Source organism: Gymnoscopelus braueri (genome assembly GCF_963280865.1).
Source record: "Gymnoscopelus braueri genome assembly, chromosome: 14".
Classification (NCBI taxonomy): Eukaryota; Metazoa; Chordata; class Actinopteri; order Myctophiformes; family Myctophidae; genus Gymnoscopelus; species Gymnoscopelus braueri.
This window is the reverse complement of record NC_137619.1, coordinates 31,059,367-31,084,672: the sequence shown is the minus strand read 5'-3', so window position 1 is coordinate 31,084,672 and position 25,306 is coordinate 31,059,367. Positions and strand designations below refer to the sequence as shown.

The 25,306-nt window shown below is 45.3% G+C and overlaps 1 protein-coding gene across 3 annotated transcripts in view; it reads right to left on the bottom strand.

Annotated features, from left to right (window-relative positions):
• Positions 1–25,306, bottom strand: part of bicc1a (BicC family RNA binding protein 1a) — an 84,679-nt gene that overhangs the window by 23,566 nt on the left and 35,807 nt on the right. For all 3 annotated transcript variants that reach the window (XM_080449885.1, XM_080449886.1, XM_080449887.1), the window contains exons 4-7: positions 12,887–12,966; positions 11,512–11,670; positions 8,620–8,673; positions 2,758–2,940 (exon numbers count right to left, since the gene is read on the bottom strand). In XM_080449885.1, the coding sequence (XP_080306011.1) occupies positions 2,758–2,940; positions 8,620–8,673; positions 11,512–11,670; positions 12,887–12,966 (476 nt within the window). The remainder of the gene's footprint in view (positions 1–2,757; positions 2,941–8,619; positions 8,674–11,511; positions 11,671–12,886; positions 12,967–25,306) is intronic.

Below are 25,306 nucleotides of genomic sequence, written 5' to 3'. Positions count from 1 at the left end.
GTAGCCTAATTCATATCAAACCGGGGGTCTTTGAAATTAAAATGTTTGAGAGTCGCTGCTATAGATAATAAAAAACAAAACAAAAAAAAAACTGGCATATATCCCACCAATGGGGGTCCGTGGGTTAATATGCGTAATTTTGGGGGTCCTTGAGATGAAAAGGTTTGAGAACCACTGCTCTACAAAGTAGTCCCAAACGACGTCAGGCAAGATGCAGTGTGCCGTCTGCCCCCTCCCAACTCAAAAGATGAACACTACAGTACAACCGCCATGCTGAGGCATGCTGAGAGGCACGTTGCAATAATTATGCCATAGATAGAAACCAGACAGAACATCAGCACGTCTGGCATTCCCTGTGAATTATGAGACTGGTGGATAGAAAGACAGCCGTACGTCACGTGTTCTACACCAGAGTAGGTTACATCAGCCGATATCTTCCCCAGTGTGTCAAACAAGGAGCACCTGCAGCATTTAGCATTAACCCATTCAGACCTGTGGCCGATTCTACAAATGTCTTCTGAATCCTAGCAGTTTTCAGATAAACCCATGTTTCTATGACAGTGGTTCTCAAACTTCTTCATGTCAAGGACCCCCAAAATTGTATGTATTTGGCCGCCGACCCCCATGTCAAAATATGTTGTTCCAGGGACCAAAGCAACGATTTTCAAAGCGAACAATGTTCGCTTTGAAAATATATATATTTAAAGATTTGCACAAATGTTCAAGATTTTTCTAAAATAGCAGATCTACAAGCTCATAGCGCGGCACAAAGTGACGCGCTATGAGCTTGTAAATCTGCTATTTCTGAATAGCCAAAGTATAAATTAATGGTTAAAATCTAAAGTGACACAGATACTTTCCCGGTTTTAATGGGTTAAAATGTACCGAACAGTGACACCTCTGTATCACACAGAGGTGTCATACATACAATAGTTTCTATATGAACATAGCAACATGCACACTGAAAAAAAGAGAACAACGCTTAACATAGCGTTGTTGCCATTTCCCTCACATGATTACAAACATAAACAGTCCCACTACGGCGGCCGTAGCTCAGGAGGTACAGCAGCCGTTTGGGAACTGGTTCGATCCTGGGCTCCTTCAAGGTTGCCTTTGCAGTCGATGTGTGAATGGGTGAATGCAATGCACATTGTAAACTCAGCATGTTGGGATAAATGTGCTATAGAAATGCAGACCATTTCCATGGCTGGCTGCCCTGCTCAATGTCAGAACTTAACAAAAACTGCACAATGCTACACAAAATACCAACATTTCAACTTTAAATTAGTAAATTATGGGGGAAAATAGGGGCAGATGTCTCCCGAACAAACACCAGCGCTTCTTATAAAACCAGTGGAAAGTATTGGTTTTTTTCCGCCTGCCATGGCCTGGCCGGCAGAACGGCTTCCATTCCTCGCTGTCTCTGTTGTACCTCTGCAAGCAATCACATGGCCTGGAATAAAAGAGCCATTTCGTATGTACTGTATGAGGAGCTTCAGAGTCCACAACACAGAGGCCAGCATAGCGCAGCAATCCACAGTGGTTTTGGCACTCCTCAAAGGGTCTCCCATCACCACATAACATAGCACACATACTCTCTTAATCCCTCCAGCCCGGATCTGGCCAGAGTCCTAATGCTGACTGACCCCTTAGACCTACCACAAACTCACTCACTCACACACACCCACAACCAAGAAATCACGCACGCACGCACACGCACACACGCGCGCACACACACACACACACGCACGCACGCACACACACGCACGCACGCACACACACACGCTCGCGCACGAGCACACGCACACGCACACGCACACAGCTTCGCAAAGGTCAATGGAGGTCCATGTAGATCTGGGTGTGTCAGTAGTTAAACAGGAGGGTTTGAGGGGGGTCTGAGTTTTGTTGGCACACAGAGAGAAGGCTCTAGGGCAGGCTTTAAAATATACACACTTCTGATGCCAGAGTGAAGTGTGTGTGCACGTGCACACACAGAAGCAGCAGAAGAGCTGAGCACAGTACACAGTAAAATCCTCTGTGTTCATTTAACTCCGAGTGTCTACAAATGTAGCCAAATGGATCCGTAAGGGTCCATTGACAGTAGTTACATTTGTACGCTCTCTGAGTTACAAATGGATAAATGAACACTGAGGATTTTACTGTGTCAGCAGCTCCAGCATGTATTAGACACTGAACCTCGGGGCGTGCAGCCACAGTAACAGGGATCAGTTAAAATGTGCCGCTCAAGGTAGCACTTCCCAGTGGGGCGCTAAACTCACGGCCCATCTGTTACAAGCCACCCCGCATTTCTCGGCACTCTCTTGGTGCTGGAGGTAATGAGGTGGGTTATTGCAAAGAAGCGAGGAGCGCCCGGTGTTGGTGGGCCTTGAAATGCTGCTGTTTGGAGAAGCCTCCCTTGTGTGCGGCTAGCCACACTAAAGGGTGGAGGAAAGGAGCGAAAGGAATGGAATCCCAACTTGGAAGTCAGGAGCCCTGTCTTCTCATTCAATCGATTATATTGGTTGTGACTGCACATGAATCATGCTTTAATAACTTAAAACTTCACTACCAAAAAAGCCAAGCGTCTGGTTTATCTTAGGATTCATACCGTCCACGCCCCAACAGCACAAAACCCCTCGGTCACGCCTGGTGTTTAAGAATCAGGCCACAACACAGATGAAAGAAGATGATAGAAAAAAAGAAGGATGTTGAACCACATGACTGCCATGTTAATTTCCTGTACGAGACGCTGCTCACCTTGACGGCTGTGGTGTTGTTCTGCGAGCCGCGTACCACCCCGGTGGTCCCGTAGAGGCGCGTTGGGGGCTTGAAGGACACGGTGAGGTTGTAGGTCTGGGAGATGTGCTGCACGGTGGGGGAACCAGGGTCGGGCTGCACGATGGCCGGGAGCTCGAACGACAGCACCAGGGGAAGCAGCTCCTGGGGCCAATAAGGGGAGGAGGGAGAAGGAAGGAGAGGCAGTCAGTTAGTGTGGCATATATTTTTCTTGTTGTCCAGTATTATCTCTATTGTAATCTTGTGTATACAGTATTGTATTGTATTGCACCGACAGATAAAATACTTGTTCGAGCGGCAAAATTACATCCAAAGTCAATGCAAAGACCCAACTTGGCGCAACGAGCATCGAGCGGCGCAAATGAGGCGAACGGGCCGTCGCCTTGGTATCTTGGCTCCAGTTGTAAAATCCCAACAGATTTTGACGTTTTCTTCCCCCCAACCAGCGCTGACCAGAGCGACCAAAGTGGAGCGATTCATGCAACTAGAAAGATATTTTATCTTTTGGTGGGAACGCATCTTAACATTTTGCTGCTTGTACCTGTATGAGTAAGTGACAAACAAACCCTCTTGATTCTTGAATCAAGGTAGAGAGGTGTGCAGAGAGACAAAGACGTGTGTGTGACAGAAGAAAGAAATAGACAAAGAGATGGAGAGAGTAGAGAGAGACAACGACAAATGTAGAGAGAGGGATGGTAGAGACAAACAAAATGAGGATGTGAGAGTAATTTATCCTCGAATGAACCATATGACGCAGAGTGGAAGATCAGTACCTTTCCTGTCACTACGCTGTTAGTGCTGCCAGAAAACGGATAAGATTTGATAAGTACATACATCTGGGCACCTCACTGTTGTGTCATCGATGTCCCAACCAGACACCGTACAGATAGCTCAGATAAGACAGCACAGCTACACACCCAGTAGCCTGTATCACCTTGTCCTATAGCGAGCTTGTGATTAACACTATTCAGAGAACAGAGTAAAAACACATGTGGGTAAGGGTGATGGGAGGTTTCTTTACACATGCCATGTATCCACGTGCAGACATAACACGGCTCCCTTCGGCGGCGAGCAGAACGTGTCTTTAAAACCTGTCGAGTCAAATAAATCCAGAGCTGTCACATCGACGCAAGGTGCCAGAAACACGCAACGACATGGCATCGCCACTTGGGAGACAGATACTATTGGGAAAAGCTAAGACTAACTTGCAAGGTATACTGTATTAGTCCCACGGCCTGTTTAGTGTGGGAATGTTCACATGTGAATGTCAAGGCTGTACATCAAACTGCAAAAGCTGTGTGATTACAGACGCACAACTGCGACAGGCAGAAGAGTTGTTCGAATGAACACGGCATTTAGATCGCGCCAGTCGTTCAGAGGAGATGAAGACCAGAGGGCCTTTCTGGGACATTCATACACACACATAGACATGTGGGAGGGAATGCACACACACAATGTACACACCCATACGCAGTTAAATTGGAAGGAGAGTACGCCCACACACACACAAATACTCTCTCCAAGAAGTAAATACATGTATGCATGCACGCATACACGCAAGCACACACACACACACTTGTGCACGCATACACACACAGACACAGTGTTATCCAAACACTGACTCTCGGGCACAGCGCCACTATGGTTTTGGCTGCCAGTGAAGGGCAAGCAGCATGAATTGCTCTGACCAAAGAAATGCATTCCTGATCAGTCCCATATGTGCTCGGCCCTACATTCATATCACGTTTCAGCGCTCGCACTGTAAGGGCTCGAGAAAATTTAGGTCAGCGTGCAGGAGAAACGCGGAAAGCATAAGCAGAACAGCGGGGCTCGGGGGCGCTGAATGAAGGATGAATAGGGTGGTGGATTTACAGAGAAGCTGAGCTCAGCTTTTTTAAGAAGGGTCTACCTGGAAGACATAAGCCTTGCGTGTATTCAATGTAAAGGTAAAAAAAAAAGAAAACGTACCAAAAAAAACCACACAACCTTCAGCTCATCCGTCACAAGAGTGAGAGAGACGGGGAGGAATGAAAACGTCTGCGAGGCAAAAGGCAGTGGACCTGAGCTCTCATCACCTCCCGATGAGTTCCAGCTCTGCAAGCAACCGAGGGGAGTCCCGGGAGAATCCCTCGCTTGAGCCACTACTATACGCCGACGCATACGACTCCGCACCTCCAAAAAGGGCCAACATACCTCGGACCCTCTGAGCGCACTATAGGCAGAAAACCTTAACCCATTTAGACCTGAGGCCGATTCTACAACAGTCTTCTAAATCCTGAAAAACCTATGTTGCTATATCAGTGGTGCTCAAACCTTTTCATGTCAAGGACCCCCAAAATTATATGTATTTGGCCGCCGACCCCCCCATCTCAAAATATTTTGTTCCAGGGACCCCCAGAAGCAAAGATTTGAGTAACGAATGTTCACTTAAAAAATATATATAATTCAAAGATTTGCACTAATTTTCAAGATAAAAAAAAATTAGCAGATCTACAAGCTCATAGCGCGGCACTCGGTGCTGCACTATGAGCTTGTATATCTGCTATTTTTTTGAATAGCCAAAGTATGAAATAATGGATTAAGTGGTTACACAGATGTGTTCCCGGTCTTACTGGGTTAAAGGGGGAATCCCAACATCTGTACTATAGTGCAGCGAGCGGATAAGCCCGCCGTAAACCAACCACCCTTGGTTTTAAAGGGAGCCATGGAGGAGGATGTGGTCGGGGGGGCCACCCAGGATTAACCACATACAGTTATATACCCTTAACCTAAACCAAGGAGGACAAGATACTCACAAAACAAACACTCCTTCTGCTGACTACAAATTGGGCTCCCGATATAATGTTATATACAGTTAAATCCCGTTTTATTTATCCATATGTAACTCAGATAGTGTACAATTTTAACTAAAATACTGTGTAATCCCAAATTATCGAAAAAAAAAGTGTCAGGTGTCAATTGAATTAAATGGCTGACAAGTTGGTATCACTTGCTACTAGGGGTTGTTAGTTAATCAAACTAAATAATCGATTTCATTGATTATAAAAAAATATCGATTTTTATAGAATACTGAAAAGAGCAGATCTGACAACGCTATAGTATTTTTGCATGACACCGTTGTACAATGGACAATAAAATAGGGCTTAAGTGGTTAATCAGACTAATCAATTTAGTTGATTAAAAATGTTCACGTATTCGTTGATATACTGTATACAAAGAAATAAGCACTTCTAGATTATTTCATAGAATAATCACTAAAGAAAATCCATGTAGAAACTATAGCCTGCCTTCACACAGCATCCCATTTGTTAAGCTTGTGCTAAATAACCCACTGGTTTCCATCCACTGTGATTATTATGCAGGTTTTGCAAAAGTCAAATTTAAGCACATTTTCAAGCATAGTAATTTTTTCCAGAACCATGTATTTTCTGTAAAGTGCCATCCAATTCAGAGGCCACATCTTTCTTATTACGCTTCACAGTGATAGGTTGTTTCAAGGTCGCATGACACAATGATAGTTCCCAACCTTCAGAAAAGACATTGAAGCATTTCTTAGCACTTTCTTAAAAACGTCAAGCACATTCAACTCCTTAAATATAACAGTCAAATTCAAAGATCTTTAGCACATGCTGCGCAGTATACAGGTATAACAAAACCAATGAATGTGTTTAGTGGAACACACACGTTTTATCGATTCAGCGTGAAAGTGTAGTGATAGGCCTTCTCTGGGATAGGTTCTCTTGTAATAAAAGTCGGCAGGCCTGGTGGAGCAGCTGCTCAATGCCTGGTTGGCGCTGAGCAGTGGAGTCTGCAGGCTCCATGTTTGTGTGGTCATGGCGACTGGGGAGAGTGCTGAGTGCCCAGGCACTCAACAGCACAGGTCTAGTGTGGGCGTTGGGGTTTTGGCCACAGCATGGTCCAGTAACACAGCTTGGGTGATGAGTGAACGCGTGGGCCAGAACACGGCCAACCAGGTATTTGGATAAAAGGTACGACCGGCGTAGTGGTGAGTGCTGGCGGGGGGTTTGGTGGGGGTGGGGGGGGGGGTCGGTAGCGGCTCGTGCACGGGCTAGAGCAGTAGGGGGGTGCTTGGAAGAGTTGAGTGGTGAGAAGGCCTGGGCGGAGAAGGGTTTACTGAGGGCGGAATAACAGGGAATGGCGGCACTTAGGCTCAATGTAGCCTGACAGCGCGTCGGGGGTTCGAGTCCCGAGCCCGGCGGCCTTTGCTGCGTGTCATTCCCCGTGTTTCTCTCCCTGTTTCCTGTCTCTCTTCAATACGAGCACATAAAGGCAGAAAAAGCCCCCCCCCCCCCCCCCCCCAAAAAAAATAATAATAAAAAAACAGGGAATGGCATTCAACATATCAAATGCACAGCTCTAGAGTTTTTAATAAATACATTGTACCCAGCCACCTTACCCCTTGCTGAAGTCAAGGAAACCGGCTTCCTGGCTAGAGATGCAGATTATATATCAAGAGCTAGGAGTGCATCGACTATAGCAAGGAATGTGTAGTAAAAACGGACAGGAGGGGAACAGCATCAGGATAATCCGATGAGTAGCTGGGTAAAGTGGACTGGGGTCAGCTTCTTCTGAGTCTGGGTCCGGGAAAAGAGGCCAGGTTGAACTTTGCTTTGATCCACCCCACTTCATCCGCTGACTGTGTGTTCTTTGGACGGCAGAACAATCTGTGCGGTTCTGAACAGCTTACTTAATAAGCTCCCTTTCTACAACAGCAGTAGTTGCTCCGTTTTTGTGTGTTTTGCTTTGTTTTCCAGTTAAGGAAGTGAATGAATTTGGCTGTGACTTGTTGCTTTTGAAAATATGATTTAAGCACGGACGGGTATCCTAGTGTGCACCACAAAAACGATTTTTTTCACCCCCAATACCTCACACTTCACACGCCCTCTGTCCGTCCATCCCTCTCTCTGACACACACACCCACCCCCCCCCCCCCCACACACACACACACACACACACACACACACACACACACACACACACACACACACCCCCCCCCCCCCCCATCTGGGCCTTATTAGTTTTGGTCAGTGCATATTGGAAGTTTGTGTTCACCGAGGATTGTTGCAGTGGTGAAATGCAGAGAGTTCCGGGCTGAGGAGGCTTGCAAGAGTGGAAAACTCCTCCACCCACAGAGCTGGGGCCGAGACTCGTGGCTGGGCTGGGGTTTCGAGACTCAAAATGGGGCTGGAGATGAGGCTGGGGAATGGGCTAAGAGATGCCACTGTAAATGGGGCCATGGCTGGAGTCTAACTGTTGTTAGGGGAAATTCTAGCAAATCGCTAGCTGGGGATTGGGGCATTACATCCTGCTAAAAAGGTAATGAGGATCGAGCTGAAGCTTTGGGTTAAGGCTGGCAGTAGGACTGGAAGTCAGACCTAAACTGGTCCAGCGGAACTGTGGTGAAGGGGATGTGTCTGGCCATAAAACTGTAAATGGATTCTGGAGCGCTGGCGAGGTTGGGGCATAGAATGCTGTCTGAGCCTATGAAGAGCTGATAGGTCTGAGTGAGGTCAGTCCAATCTCCTCCAAGCCAATTGGACATGGCAACCTTGCACTTCCTCTCTTTTCTCTGTTGTATGAGCCATGACCCTATTATCACCAATTCACAGACCCAGCAACTATCACTGGCAGCTACAAAAAATACTGGAGGATGAGTGCTAACCAACCCTAAACCTACCCTACAATAGATGGAAATCTACTGTATTATAAAGACAGACAGAAAATACTCTAATTAGAGTTGATACAAATCAATGACAAAATCAAGCAGGCAAACAAGGCTGCCATTTGTGAATTGACACTTACCCTTATTTTGGCTCGAGCTGCCTCCACCCCTCCTGGCTGCCCTGCGATGGACACCTGTTCACATGGAGAGATGACAATTGGCATAATATTAGCAAGTGAACCCCAATCCTGTCCAAAAAATATAATAACTCTCATTACATAACTGTCCAATGCTCTAGGCTAAAATCTTGAACACACTGAAGTGAGTGAAAATTGGAAAAGTTTTTAAAACTTCCTCCCAAGCAAATCTTTAAAATACTAAACTGTACTGGGACTTGCCAAACTAATTTCCATAGCTTATGTTTTTTAACTCAAGAACCACAAAACCATTATGGTGAGAAATTAATGTGGAGATTTTAGCATGACATTGACTTACAAAACTAGGATGGAAAAACCCCCAGCCTCTACAATTACAGAAATTGCCATTTCAACACATCCATCCCAGTTTGAGGGTCGCAATTAAAATAATTGCGACAGAAATGAAAAGGAAAGATAAATGTTCTAATTAGACATCTTGCCAATGGATCTTCTCTCACTCCTCCTCTCTATCTCTTCTTTTCATCCATGACTACTCATCATAATGTGTTGTTGCTGAACGATTCACTCGATATAACTGATCTTCTGGGTGAATGAACTGAACTAATTCAATACCTAAAAAGAACTGTTAACACTTGAACGATTAACAACATCTACAAGCTCACATTATGTCACGTTATGATGATCTGTAGATCTGCTATTTTCAGCAAAGAGATTTGGTGTAGAGGGAAATACTAGCGGACCTAGGACTGTGGAGTACCCCATTCAGCTACGTATATAAGTGTTTCATTTCTCAGTCAGTTGCACAATTTTTATTGGCTGAAAATACAGTTCTTCTTTACTCGTTAAGGTCCTTACACACCGGGGCGATTTTTTTCATGCGAATAATACGTTTTTTAAAAAAACCTTATAAAGTCAATGCAAGCTTACATGGAGCGAAAAAGCGAAAAAGCGAAGCGAAAAAGCGTCTTTTAATTATTCGGAACGAGTCCGAATATTGCGTATATTCGCATATTCGCCGGTGTGTAACCGCCTTTAGACTGAAATACAAGCCATTATTAGCCAATGATAGCCTTGAGGAGGATGGCGGGCTCTGTTTGTCCTTGCAAATGAAATGTCTTGAGTCAGTGAACGAAACGGCTTTTGATCTCGTTCACTGGACGAAGGAGGAGGTCTCTCACTCAGTGACTGTGTATCGCTGCAAACGAATGACAACAGAAAATAATGTTCGTTCACTACCTGAACGAGATGAAGTGAATGTTTTACTGTGTTTCAGTTCAGTGAGTGGGACTACGCAGACAGAGCTCCGGCCAAACACTGAAGGAATCATTTGGACAAATCTTTTTAGTGAACTGATTCTAATGATTCCATTCACTGAAAAGAACGACAATGCCCATCACTAGGAGCAAGCCACGACTTGGCCCACAGACACAGGACTGAGGCCAACTTTAATCAGAGCTTCAGCTCAAATTAAGCCCTGGTGTTTGAGACCAGCTGGTACAAAAAAACAAAACAAACGACAAGGGGGTCCATCTGTTTCAGTCATAGACCACCCCTTAATTCCACGCTAACATGGAACGCATACACATAAAATTCAAGGCATTCAGTTTTGACACTTTGAATTGATGCTAGTACTACACAAGTATATGTACAGTATATCTTTATGATTATTTGACCGGTTTCTATCCCATGTTTTTATTTTCCTTCTTTCCTGCTCTTACTATATCTTCTCTCTTCTCCCGAAAACTACAACACGATGGAACGCACACAAAAAAGAAAATAATTTCACTCACTAATAAATAATAATGCCGATTCAGATTCTTCACTGAAAAGTGACGATATAGGTGTGAGTTACACAGGGCAGTTCCATACATGTGCACACAGTAGACTAACCAGCATTACTTGGTGTCTAATGGGGTGGTGCTTGGCAGCATGGCCCCTCTTTGAAACACTCAGTTATACAGGTAGGTTAATGGTAATTACTGCAGGTGCAATCTGCACTTGCTCTCTGCAACCTGCCTGGTTCAGGTTAATGAGCCTGTGACAGCAAGGAGCTTGCTGGTATATTTACTGGATGAGGTGCGCCCATATTGGACTCTCTCTTTTCCCTGTGTTTCGCCCAGGTGGACGTAGTTTTGAGATTAGGTTTAAGCATAGTTTCTGTGAGGTTAGGGTTAGGCATAGTGTTTGTGAGGTTATGGTTAGCGTTAAGGTTTAGGCATAGTTTTTGTGAAGTTAAAAGGTTAGGATTTAAGCGCCACCTGGGCGACACACCAAAGGAAGAGGGGGTCCCGTGCACACACATACACGGATCAATAGAGGGGCTGGTCCGCTTGACCTACATTATGAAGGGTGTTATGCTTCAGTGAGTCAAGAAAACTTATCATGTTGAGTATGTTAGAAGGGGTTATAACAGTGAATCTCAACCTTATTAATTTGAATAAGGGTGGTGCGGTCATCCGGGCGCATAATGGGAGGTGAGCTTCCCTCCCTCCAGGAACTGTACAAGAAGGCTCCCATTCTATGTGAACCTGACAATGCGTTCATACCTTATGTCAAATCTCATGTACAAATGCGTTGATACTCTTTTGCACCTTCATTTCTAATCTCATGTACATACCGGCTGATAATGTGGACCTACCGAAGGGTCACCACCTCACACCTCATGTCTAACCTCATCTACATACTTTACCTGGTATCCTAGTTTCTCTGAGCCGCTACATTGTTCTCTTCACACTCTACTTTACGACTATTTACCTTGTTTTTAGTTGACTCGGGTTCAAACTTACTCCGTTTACGCTGATCTCGCACTTGTTAAGTCACTCTGGTTATGAGCGTCAGCTAAATGCCTACATTGTCAATTGATTCCATGCTGACCTGGTTGCTTTTCTCCGCCTGGTTGTTTCTGTTGGAGTCCGGGAAGTGGATGTGGCAGCCCGTCTCCTCCATCACCTTCTTGATGTTGTTTCCCCCTTTACCGATGACATGAGAGTGCTCCGTGTGGGACACATCCATCTTCAGAGTTACCCTGTTGCTCTGCTGAGAGAGAGAGAAGATGATTAATAGAAGTTGTATAGCACAGTGGTTCTCGAAGTGGGGTCCCAAGCAAAATGTGTAAATATAGCGTCAAAATCTACTTTAACCCCATATACATTGGCTACTTGAAAATTGCTGATCTACAAGCTCACAATGTGTCACGATGCAACGCGCTGTGAGCTTGTAGAACAGCTACTTTCGAAACATCTTAACAACACAAATCTTCTATGGGGATCCCTGACACAACATCTGGTGATCCACGGCCAAATACATATTAATGTGGGGGTCCTGAGTGTTGTGATGGGGGCCACTATTGTTCTCCAGAATTAAATGCATTAGTTAATAATTCCCATCATAAGTCATCAATCAATAAATGACAGGTGTGGTGCTTGTATGATCACACACAAATAATCCAAAGCAGCTAGACAAGACTCATTGGCGTTTGTCTATTTCTCCATGCAGCATCAGTCCTCTGCATGAGCCTCATAAACAACACACAACCCATAAACTCTTTCAGATGCTTTCATTATGGACAAAAGAGAAGCAGATGAGTATCAAAAACACAGTATTTACTATTTCTATTTGAAAAAATTAAAAACAAAGAGATTTTAAAAAAAGCCTTAATTGATTGCTTATATTGCTTATTTGCCGGGAAATGAACATTCCTTCCATGACAAAAGCAATATGAAATACCCTGTCAACAAAGCAAATCATGTGTTGCCCTTGTGTGTGTGGAGAGGGAAAGGCCGGCTATTATTTGAAGGCATTGATGACTGACTGCCAACAGGGGGAGCAAGCGTGCGCTCTGCCGAGTATGTCATCTGTTGCTATGGAGACAGGCCCTGCATGCTCATCCATCTTCAGTTACTACTCTGTCTGCAGCACCACATGCAGTGGTGGACACATTAGTATTGCAATATATCAAATGCCACAAATTACAAATGACTATTTTTGCACACTCATTTCCCAATACAGAGGCACATTCTATAACACATTTTACTATGTGAAAATGATGTATTTTTAGAATTCAATTTAAAATGTTCTTTGCACACAGTTTCTAAATGAGCAAAAATAGCTATTTCCGCTATGAAATATGAATAAAGGTGTACCTTGAGATTTTGACTTGCCCATTGGTGTGCCTTGGGCACAAAAGGTTTGGAAAACAACTGGCATAAAGCTCAGACTGAACTTAAGCCTTGCAGTGAGACTACTGTACCTTTGTGTCGAGGACAGACATGATTCTGTCTTTGGCTTCCCTCACGTTCTCCCTCTTTCCACACACCTTGATATGGGGATCTGCAGGAGAGGAAAGGTAAAAGAGGGGTATGAGGTTAAACAATGTCACATCATTTGTGACATTTGTGACAAGTGTGTGTTCACCATATGAGAAAAATTTAAGATTAAACCGAACCGGGAACACATCTGTGTGTAACCACTTTAACCATTATTTATTATACTTTGGCTATTCAAAAACAGTAGATACACAAGCTCATAGTGCGGCACCGAGTGCACTATGAGCTTGTAGATCTGCTATTTTTGAAAAAGCGTGAAAATGTGTGCAAATCTTTGAATGTATATATTTTTGTATATATTTGTAACTCAAATCTTTGCTTCTGGAGGTCCCTGGAACACCATATTTTGAAATGGGGGTCTGCGGCCAAATACATATCATTTTATGGATCCTTGACATGAAATAGACTGAGAACCACTGATAACATAGCAACATGAAAATTTTCAGAAAACTGTCAGGATTTAGAAGACTCGAGAAACCGCCTCAGGTCTTAATGGGTTCAGTGAGAGACCGACAGTGTCAGAGACACGGCAGCACCCCTTGACTGAATCTGTACATTTGAATAGCACAGTTGATCGACTACAATACTTCAAGGCCCAAGGACCTGAAAGGATGCTTCAAACACTGCTGCATGGAATTGGCAATGGATTTGATCTCGTCGCCTTATTCTCGTGCTGGTCTGGTGCTCTCGAGCCATTGCCAAAAATCAAGACCCTGGCTTCATCACCTGACGGAAGATTTGCTGTATTTTGGGCATTTTATGCTTCATTCAGATATGACAAGGAAGAGAGACAAGAAAGGCGGTAGAGAGGGACAATGACACACAGCAAACTGATCCGGATCGGACACGAAACGGGGCCCAACTGTGAGAAGGACCTGTAGCCCTTATCCATGTGGTATGCGCTCCTACCCGGTGAGCCACAAATTATATATTTTCAACTGAAAAAAGAATTGATTCCACAAAGTATATGAAGTCAGATTTACGGGAAAAGATGAAAGTCCTGTTTTGCCCGTCACACCACTGAACACGTTGCTAAGTTAAAGTAGTGTCACTCGCCAAACAGAAATTCAACACAGAGCAGCTGTCTAACGTTGTCCAGTGCTGGGAAAAACAGCACTGTTCATTCTTTGACTTCTGACTGGGAAAACAGCACGGTTATAATTCTTTGGCTTCTGACAAAACAAAGATGAGATCAAAAGACATCACATCATCACCTGTGACACCAACGGCTGGGCTGCCAATACAATATAGGCTTACAAGAGGCTTTTTAACCTCACCCATTATCGCCACCATGGCACCAGTGTTGCCATGTCTGCTTATCATAAGCGACTTTGGGCTTGTTTTTCTGTAAAGTTGCTTGTAAATTATTGGCGGTTATTGGCTTGTTTGTAAAGTGTAGTTGCTTATTTGGGCTTGTTTCCTAATGTTGTTTAAACCAGTTTTCATGTCAAGGACTCCCAAATAGGTAGGTAGGTAGGTACTTTATTCATCCCTTAGTGAAACTAAGGTGTTACAGCAACTCTCAACTGATGCATATACGTTTAAAGTGCTGAAGTTGGCCTATTGTCGCTTCTTTTGGGCTTGTTTTCATAGACCTGGTTGCTTATTCCTCTCGCAAAATCTGGCAACACTGCAGGGCACTGAAAGATGCACTCAAACACATCTTGTGAGTCTTTATGGAGATGAAATCAGATTTGACAGTTTAACATCCTGGCTGATAAGCCCATTTGACACTTTAACATCATGGCTGATAAGATTGCTGAGCGACTTGTGGATGGATTACGTACAGACCGACATTATATCCATCATTGAACTGATTGATGACTTACAGTATAAACATGTCGTATTCAACACATCTAGGGATGCACAAGTTGTTCATCATCGGCTGTATAGCCTTAAAAATGCAGAATCAGTATTAGCAAAATTTTTAACCAATATTTTATTTTATACTGTTTGAATGTGAAGCTGAAAAAGCTTTTTGTAACGATTGAAGGCTTTCAAAGGGGTCTAACTGTAGAAAAAATAAAGGCAAACAAGTTGGAAAATGATAAGCAAAAATATATTTACACAATGTAAGTTTCTTTATAATGAATTACTAATGTGCATCAGTAGGCCTCATAAATCAGGTAATACGAATGCACTGTTTTGTTTAAGTCTGAACACAGAGTCACAGTTACCACGTGGAAACTTGTATTGCAATATCGATTCGGTATCCATTGCTGCAGAGTCTGCCCTCTGAGAGGTGCCATACTAAGTGCTACTGCTGACATACAGTATCACTTCAAACAACAGCACATCAGTCTCAACATCTGCGAACGTTAGCATCACACCCGACGATGTCCTCATACTACCTGCAGTTTAATTCCTTCACCACCCTCTCCAGACCTTGTGGAACTTTGATTCACAAACAAAGGTCCACTGACCTCCTGGAGTCTAGAAATTTGACATTTGAAACATTTCTTGTATGTGCTGCTGTACTAGCCAAATGTCTGCACCTGTTAAAACACACACTCTCTCTATATACAAACGCACGCACGCACGCACACACGTTATGTGGGTTATCATGCCCTTGGCGCCGATGCTCGCCTATCTGCTGAATTTCCATGTCAGCAATAAAATAACCAAACTTAGTTATGATTGGTTGTTTCTTGACCCCTTGTGACAGCAACCAATCAATAAAGTTTCAAATTGACAGTGCACGGGATAGCTGCAGCCACATGAAGTATTTACAGTGACATTTTCCCGTCCACTTCGTGCAAAGGGGGTCCACCAAATAAATAAAAAGGGGTCTGCAAATGTTTAAAGAAATTTGTTAAGACAGGACTTTTGTTGTTAAATCTCTCCATACTTAATTAAAGAATTTCACAAACTGTCAGACAATTAGGTTTTTCTTCAGATGAAATGTACTACATTTCACTTACAAAACACTTTCACAGCCTAACAAGTGGCAACATCACTTGCGGAATAAGAATTGCCTGGATAGCTCTAGACTGAGACGAGTTCCGTTTGCATGAGGAGAGAGAGAGAGAGAGAGAGAGAGAGAGAGAGAGAGAGAGAGAGAGAGAGAGAGAGAGAGTCTGAGTGAGAGTGTGTGTGTGTGTGTGTGTGTGTGTGTGTGTGTGTGTGTGTGTGTGTGTGTGTGTGTGTGTGTGTGTGTGTGTGTGTGAGTGAGTGAATGAGGAGAGAGAAGGGGTGGAGGAAGAGAATAATGCGTTGAAAGGAGGGCAGGTGAGAGTTACTGTGATTTATCAGGGCTGAGCAGTGCAGATTTATTTAAGAGAGCAATAGTTGCAGAGAAACAGAGAGGAAGTGGGGAGAGGGGAGAGAGGGATAGAAAGAGAGAACAAAACATAACATGAGGCAGAGGCTGGAATGTGAAAGTGGGACAGAAGTTAAAATAATTTCACCAAATGTGACATAAGCTATGTGCATTTTGTCAACAAATTGCAGTGGATCACTGGATGCACCGCGACAGTAATTGCTGCTTTTATGTCTGGTGACTCATTAAAGTCTGCCACAAACCAATCTAGCTGCAGAGTAGAAGCACAATCAGACAGCCAGTCAGTGGGCAGAGCGCATAGAAACACTGGGTTAAAAATGTCCCAGGATAATGGCTCCGTTGTGAATTTGCCTAGATAAAAGATAGAGAAAGTTGTCTTTCACTTCATTCCTCAGAACCTCCTTGTCTGTCACATTGCATTACAGTAAAGCAGTGGTTCTCAACCAGTGGTCCGGGGACCACCAGTGGTCCCTGAGGGGGTTCCAGGTGGTCCCCAGCTAAATGATGGAGTTGGTAACCAAATGGACCCTTATAGATCTTTAACTCTTGAGAGTGTAAAATGAAACCAAATGGACCCTTATGGGTCCATTTGTTTTCATGTTACGCTCTCACGAGTTAAATTGTTGTTAAACATGTGCATTACTTAAAGAGGTGGTGCCATGGTTTTGCACTTTTTCTGTTTTTCATGTGTCTATGAGGTTGATAGAACTTCATTAAGCCCCCTGGTGGTGTTTTATGGTGTTTTATGTCTTCTCTGATTATTTTGAGTTTCTACCTGGAGGCTGAAACCTTGAGGGTCAAACGTGCCAATAGAAAAACAGCCCTTTAGTGTCATAGTAAAAATATACACTCCCCCTCATTATCATAACACAACAGGTGTGGGCATGAGGAGGAGGCGGGACTAGGACAGGTGGGTGGTGCTAAGGTGGTGGAGGAGGTGCTAAGGTGAGAACCAGGTATACTTAATGAACTGGAGGCGTGTCCGCATAAAAACATAATTTTAACAATTTCTGTACACAGTATAACCATAATACCTGATGATTATGTTTTAGGGGGCGAAAAAAGCACTGAAAATCACGGCACTCCGTCTTTAAAGAATTGTTATTTTGATCAACGTTTACCGGTTATCTCTCCTATGGCATATCAATACAGCATGGAATTGTGGACAAAATCATATCCAACGATAACAAAATATTTTGGGTCTGAGAGGCTAAATCTCATCAAATGGTGGTCCGCGGCTCAAATGCCGAATAAATAATGGGCCTTGATATGAAAAGGGTTGAAAACCACTGCAGTAAAGCATGTCATGAGCTCTGTCTATTCATCTTTCCCTTTCTTTGTCAGTATGTATACATGAGCCTGTGTGTGCCTGGCTGTGTGTGTTCTCTTTGTGCTATTACAAATACACATGCAACCAAATCCTCAAGCGCTAGAACTGAAAATAAATGACACCGAAATTACTAGATCTCACTTTGCAACCGAGGCTGTGATATCCCAATTTGTAAACATATCAGGGGATCATGCAGTAAGTAGACTGTGCGAGAAGTACAGGTACTAATTATTTGAGTAAACTCCACTTGCAGACACTACCCCTTTGGCCTCGAAACTGCAGCTAAAATAACCAAACACTGCATACCTAAACCATCCACGGCTAACATGAGCCCTGTAGTGTCTGAATAGCGTCAGATAAGTGTGCATCTGGCACACTTATCTGACGAGGACACATGCGCACATGCAGACACAAACATAAAGACACAGACACACACACACGGCCCTCATCCCCCTTGCCATCCGTAGCAGGAAGTCAGTTAAGCCTCCTTCCAGGAATGCTCCTCCTAGCACACGCAGGTCGAGCATCTCAGATTTACAGTACAGCCCTCAAACAAAACTCACTCCAACACATTTATTGTTATAATGTAACCAGGACCTTAGAGAACCCCATTGTTGCCTGTTGCGGCTTTTTGTGAGCTCGGGAGGGGAAAAGTGCGAGTTGGGGGGAAAAAATAAATAAAATATAGTGGAAAACTAAAACTGTGAGGGTGAAATAAAGACCCCTCGTTGTGATGAGGAGAGAGATCCTCAGTTTACAACCGTTTTTTTTTTCTTTCACTGTATCATGCACAATAGCCCACATCAAAGATACTCGCAAAAAAAACAAACCAAACTATTCTCAATAGGGCAGCAAAATGAGAGGGACAGCCCTCGATCCAAGCCCAGTCCCCCTTCAGAGAGCAGTGAGTTGGGTTGGCTCGGTTGTGGAATGCCGTTGCTGGGAAGTGTGTTTAGAAGCCCCAGTGCTCTGTATTTTATGGGGAGAGGGGACCGTGTGAGCTGCAGAGTCTCAGGCTAACTAGAGGGGATGCAGTTACAGTGACACTTTGGGGGCCGGGCCTCCTACAAGAGAAACCCGGAGAGAGAGATCACACAAGAGAGGAACAACAGGCCTTCAGCATGTACGTAAGAACCAAAAAAAAAAAAAAAAAGAGCTCTGACAAACCCTCCTTAATCCAAACAGTGTTGCATCACAAGAAGGGTGGGCGCCATCTGAGATGGGAAAACAACAAGGAGAAAGAACAGCAAGAGAGCAGACAGGGACCCTTCAGGAGGCACAGCATTTGTTCCAGGAAGGTTTCCAAACATACAGCTGTTGCTGAAGACAACACAAAGTCCTCCACTTCCTCCTGTGGTGCCCGTATTGCCCATCAGGGGGCGTCTGACCCATCCAGAGCCCCCGTCTTTCTAAATCTAACCTGAGCACCACATCTGGTAAACATTAGCCAAGCTAAACGAGCGTTGCAGAGTCGTGATGTTGAACACCCCCGCATTTTTGAAGTGGACTGTGCCATGTGCGCTCTCATTAGATGATTGATTGTGGAATCGAAAATGAACACCTTAAGTCTTAATTTGGCACACGCATCCATGAACACAAACAATAACAAGGTGGACACGCAGCTGCCGGGAGAAAGCTTTCAGTCGCACGACTTGGTCATTTTCACTTGACAGAAAAGGAACCTTTTGACCCTCATCTCCGTACTGGCAATGCTAAAGTATTTTTCCAGCGAAGGCTTACATCCGAAAATACCACACAAATGCAGGGAATTAAATCCATTTGGCCGGGCAATTCTCATTCAAAACATCTGCGGGAATGTTGTTAAAACGGAACTGGCTAAAATCCAGTACAAGACGCGGCCATTTTGTAATTGTTCAATATTTGGTGGCTCTGTGTCAATGGTTGGGAAGGAATATCATTACTGAAGAACATTAAATGTACCTTAAAACCCTTTGCAGTGGCTTAAAAATGCCATTGTAGTAGTTTTGCTTAATTTACAAATAGGTACAAAGGTCAGCTCACATGGTGGCAATTTTGCTCTCATTTCATATACCCCATGAGGGTGAGTTTTCCCTCTCCCTGCAGAGTATGAAAGAGCAAAACGGCTGCTGCGTGAATATGGTCAATGACTTTCAATGCTGCATGAGAGTAACATTGTATTATAGCTATTAAAATGAGTTATAGCTTTTAGTCATAGCAAGGGATTATCTTTACAAATAAAAGTGTATTTCCTATTCTTCAACCTGCCATTAGAAAATAGCACTGGCACATAGTAGCCTACGCTAAATAGTTTATTCTGAAGGTGTGTAACATGAGCCTGGCCTCAGTGGCCTGTGTACTGGCGATATGGCTCTTATATGATACATTGCTTGACAGCATATGGATGTTGGGCTACTCTGGAGGCACAAAACTGGCCTTATCACACTCGAGCAGTTGACACTGCAGGTGATGCATAGAGCAGAGAGCCTGGCACTTTGATAGAGTGAGGACGAGTATGGCAAGAGAGGATGCACACATAAGAATCCCTCTCACATCTGCTCCTATCCTATTGAGTGCGACAGATCCCTGGCTGCCGCCACAGGAAAACCACAATCAAAACAAGGCAAAATAACGCCTGTAAAGATTACATAAGATAACTCAAAATAATCCATTATTCCCCCTCGCTGACAAAACAGCTGTGCCATTGGATGCTTCAAGGGTAGATCATGGCGATAGTTCAAAGCAGATGTGCCTTAAGTGTCGTGATAAGCAGTGTACGAGCGATGAGTGTGCAAAGGAAACGTGTATCTCTTTTCAGTGTTGTCTGTGCTGACCATTTCATGTTTTTATTGACAAAAGTGCACATACATGAATATGATATTTGTACATATCTGTGGAAAGGATAAAACACAAAAAAGTGACAGAGCTTATTTCTATTGTGGTCCTTTGAGGGCAAATGTGTATGTAAACTGGTTTGAAACCTTGAATCTCCATATTCATTTTTTGTTTTAATAGATCAATAATACAGTTGGTCACAATTTAAATCTCTGAATCTAAATCTTTTGAAAATGATTTAACCACCCAAAAATCTGCAAAAATAGCCAATCTACAAGCTTTCAATGTGTCGTGAGCTTGTAGATAGGCTACTTTAGTGTTTTTTTTTGCCTATAATGACATGCCCAAAATAGGTATGCCAGGTTTTAAGTGGTTAACCATTGAAAAGTATTGGAGCTTGTGAATCTCAGAACTCCATTAGATCCATTGGAACATGTTTTTTTTTCATGTCATGAAAATTAACGATTTTGGAAATACATCAGCCTGACAGCGACAATATACGTTTTACCACGGTTCTCCGTTTACTACTCACTATGGGATATCAGCGCCCTCAGGCGATGACACAGAGCAACACACACGCTCCCGACGCCAATACTGATTGGCTAAGGGTATGTCACGAGTCCGGAAGACCCGGGAGTATAAAGCTCCCTCGTGACGTAGGCTCTTTCTCTTTTCTCCACTCTGCATGCGAATGCGCAGAAATTCACACACAAGAAAGCAAGGAAATTTTCAACTTTAACCCAATGCGGGAATAAGGATTATATCCCCACGGGAAAATCCTTGCAAATAAGTTTTCTCCCGGAACTTATTATTAAGTATTTATTTATTTACCTATCCTCTCAGTTTTCCTTAATTCTTGGTCTGTTCTGGAAAAGCCGGTTAGCTGAAAAGCCGGTTAGCTGCTAACACCGGTTAGCAGCTACTAGCTCATTCATTCATTCAGTGGCTAGGCTAATACTAGCAGCTACTAGGCTACGCTACTGGCTAGGCTTTAGCCTGTTGTTTTCCCAGACCGAGGACCAAGATGGAACCACCGAGGAGTTGCGGGTTCGCGGAATGCGACCCCCTCATCGCCGCAGACGACCCCCACCGCGTCTTCATCCACTGCTTGGGGGTCGATCACGCGTTCTGCGCCAGGACCCACCCGGGTGAGACAGATGCGTGCCCTAACTGCACGAGGTTAACCGTTTCTCAACTTGACGCTCGGCTCGTCAGGGCTAGGACCCTGGTCGGCTGGACTAGACGAGATAACGGTGAGACCTCCACCGCCACCGGACCGGGGACCCCAGTCGGGCAGCACAAGCGGCCCCCCGGCTCATGGGACCCCCACCGGTGCCGATGCCAAGACTAGAGCGTCAAGCGTCCACGACGCTGACGCCACCTCCCGCCGCTGCTGCTGCGATGGGGGCTTGTCCCCACCGCAGCATGCTAGCAGCGGCCCTCCCTCCCCCCCTGCCAGCGAGGAGTCGATGGCTCTTCACGATGACGACATGGCGGAGGACGGGGAAGATTTCCTGGAGCTCCCGTCGTACCAGGACACCCAGGAGGTGTCCACGACGAGCCCCGGACGGGGAGAACCTCCCGCAGCCACCGAGGAAGAGATCCTCGAACCTGTGGCGGCTGGTTTCAACGAATGGCTAGCCTCACTAAGCAACAGGTTGGTTAGCAGCGCTGTTCTAGCTTAGCTTGCTAGGACAACACCAGCTCGTTAGCCTCTTCAGAGCCGGCGTCTGTACCACGAAGAACGAGGCTACAATCGGGTGCTTTGAGACACATAAAGGGTTTTCATAAGAGTATGTTGAACTGTTTATGCTGTTTCCGTGTTTTATTCTGTTCCATTAAAATTTCCCAAAATACACAAGCACACTTCCAGCCCCGGTCAGGAGGTCACGACGCTAGGGGTCCCTGGGGGTCCCCGGGCGTCGATGCCCTCCTCTATAAGCCCATTGTGCCTATCAGGCCTGCTTTCACAGCATGATAGACAATAATGGGATACTTCTCTGCCTGTTTTCAACAACTGTCGGGGTGCATCGATGCATAGGGATCACTAGGTGGTCCCCGTGTTGATAACCACCCCTTATAAGCCCAAAGCGCTTGGAAAGTCCCTTGGTGACTTTCCAAACGCTGCTGGGATGAATACTGTGCATGCTATAAACAAGACAAAGGTAATAAACCCATTGCTATTTATATACGCCAGTGTACATGGGTCACGCCAGAATTTTCCAATTCTACCATCCATCCGGCAGAGGGCGCCAGAGGCCCACTGTGGGAAGGAAGGTTTGCAAGATGGCGGCGCGGGTCGAAGGTCACCCCAATATTTACAACCTGCCAAGCACCGTGTCACGCCAGCCTCTGGAGGGCGACAGAGTGCTTCCTTCGGTGGAGGTGGCTCCGTCGCTTCCTTTAGCCAGGCCAAGAAGCCTAGACAAGATGGCGACGGACTTTGTAAACACCAAGGGAGCAGCGTGGAATGCTTCCGTACTCAGTCACGTGACCCCCACGCTTGCACGGGCCCTGTGGGTTAGGTGCCGACGTCACCTGTTTCCATGGAAACGGATGTCAACGTCTCTTCACTCATGGTGAGTTACCGTGACTATTACTAGCTATGGTATGCTAGGTTGGCATAGCCTCCAGTCAGACTGCTGTTGTTTCACTTAGTGGCTGACTAGCCTCACTAACATCGACACAGTTAAAGAGCAGTGTTGTTTTGGTGCAGTGCTTAGACAGTCCCCTAAAACAACACGTGGTGACCATAGCTCTCCTTCGTTCTTGGTTAGCCAAACAACTACAGGTAGCAGCTAAAGGCTAAAGGCGACCTGTAGCTAGGCTAGACTAGACCAGGCTAAGCTTACAGGCTAAGCTAGTTAGCCCTTTGTCTACACTACCACGATGGAGGCTCAGGTTCACTGGGTGCCTTGAGACAAACATAAAGGGTTTTCATAAGAGTATGTTAAACTGTTTATGTTGTTTTACACTGTCTTTGTGCTTTATTTTGTTGCATTAAAAATGTACTAAAATACACAAGCACATTATCCAGCCCCGGCCAGGAGGTCACGACGCTAGGGGTCCCAGGGGGTCCCTGGGCGTCGAAGGCCTCCTCTATGAGCCCATAGAGTCAGGCTGATGTTGTTTCACTTAGCGGCTGACTAGCCTCACTAACATCGACACAGTTAAAGAGCAGTGTTGTTTTGGTGCAGCGCTTAGCCAGTCCCCTAAAACAACACGTGGTGACCATAGCTCTCCTTCGTTCTTGGTTAGCCAAACAGCTACAGGTAGCAGCTAAAGGCTAAACGCGACCTGTAGCTAGGCTAGACTAGACCAGGCTAAGCTTACAAACTAAGCTAGTTAGCCCTTTGTCTACACTACCACGATGGAGGCTCAGGTTCATTGAGTGCTTTGAGACACACATAAAGGGTTTTCATAAGAGTATGTTAAACTTTTTATGTTGTTTTACACTGTCTCTGTGCTTTATTTTGTTCCTTTGAAAATGTCTTAAAATACACAAGCACGTAATCCAGCCCCGGTCAGGAGGTCACGACGCTAGGGGTCCCAGGGGGTCCCTGGGCGTCGATGGCCTCCTCTATGAGCCCTTTGTGCCTGACAGGCCTGTTCACAGCATGGCAGACACTAACGGTCTCTAATGGACGCCACAGTACGAGTCCGCTGGACCGCGTGGCGACGTCATCGGTCCCCGTGGAAATGTGCACGTTGCCCACGGGACTGATAACAGCAGCGCCTCCTCCCGACTCACTCACTCGGTGAGCAGCTTTTGGGAGGGTTGCAATCCGAATCTGTTTTATCCCAGTACATCAGCGTTGCACTGTGTTTTACTGGTTAAGCTCAGTACGGCAGTGACACACTGTGGTTGTACTGGCCAGGCTCCCCTGAACAACAACAACACATTGTGGTTGAACTGGTGTGTTTTCCACATGCCTTGTGTTACTTCCTAGGTCAGACGAGTGTGTCTATCTCAGGCGGAAGATAAAAGCAGCCATGACTCTTAAGTGAGGAGGTTCTCTCTCTCTCTCTTGAGCATGAGCGTTACCAGAGAAATATCTACGAATCAGAACCGACTGGGTTTCTGTTCAAAGCTTTTTCTGGTGAGAAAAAGGGGGGGGGGCGTACGGCCCTTTCTGAATCTGAAGGGCCTCAACAAGTATCCATTTCTTTGTTGACGACCGTAAAAGCTGTTGCAAAACGGTACATCAGGGGCACTGATGGGCGGGCATCAACCTCTAGGTTGCTTGCCTCCACGTTCCAGTCTGGCCTCCACACAGAGAATTCCTGCACTTCGGCTACAAAGGGGAGTGTACGAGTACACGGTTTTTCCCTTTGGTATGTCATTGAGCCTGCGGGTGCTCGTGCTGTGTACCAATGCGGCCATAGCTCCACTGCGGCGACAGGGGATCGGTCTGTCGACTTAACTTCGACGACTGGTTAATTGCTGGCTCAGAGGAGGTGGTGGCACGGCACACGGCCGTGGCCCTCTCCCACCTGACGTCGCTATGTTCACAGTCAACGTCCAGAAGAGCGTTCTGGTTCCATCTCAGCGGACCACCTTCTGGGGGATCTCGCTGGACTCGAACACACTCAGAACGCGGCTGTCCAAGGGCAGGTTGGACAGCGTCTTAGCTTGTGTGAGGTCTTTTCGCGTAGGGCGTCAAGTCACTTACAAACTAGGCATGCAGGCGGTGAGTCTCATGGCTTCAGTCATTCACTTAATCCGCTTGGGCAGGTTCTACATGAGACCTGTATAGAGGTGGCAGCGGGCTCTTCGGATCCCACTCACCTCAGGCTTTCAGCTAGTGGTGGTGTTCCAGGGTGTCGTGGAGACACTCGGATCGTGGTCGCAGGTGGCTTTTCTGTCCCAAGGGGTCAGTATAGGCGCTGTGATATCACAGAAGGTCATCACCACGGACG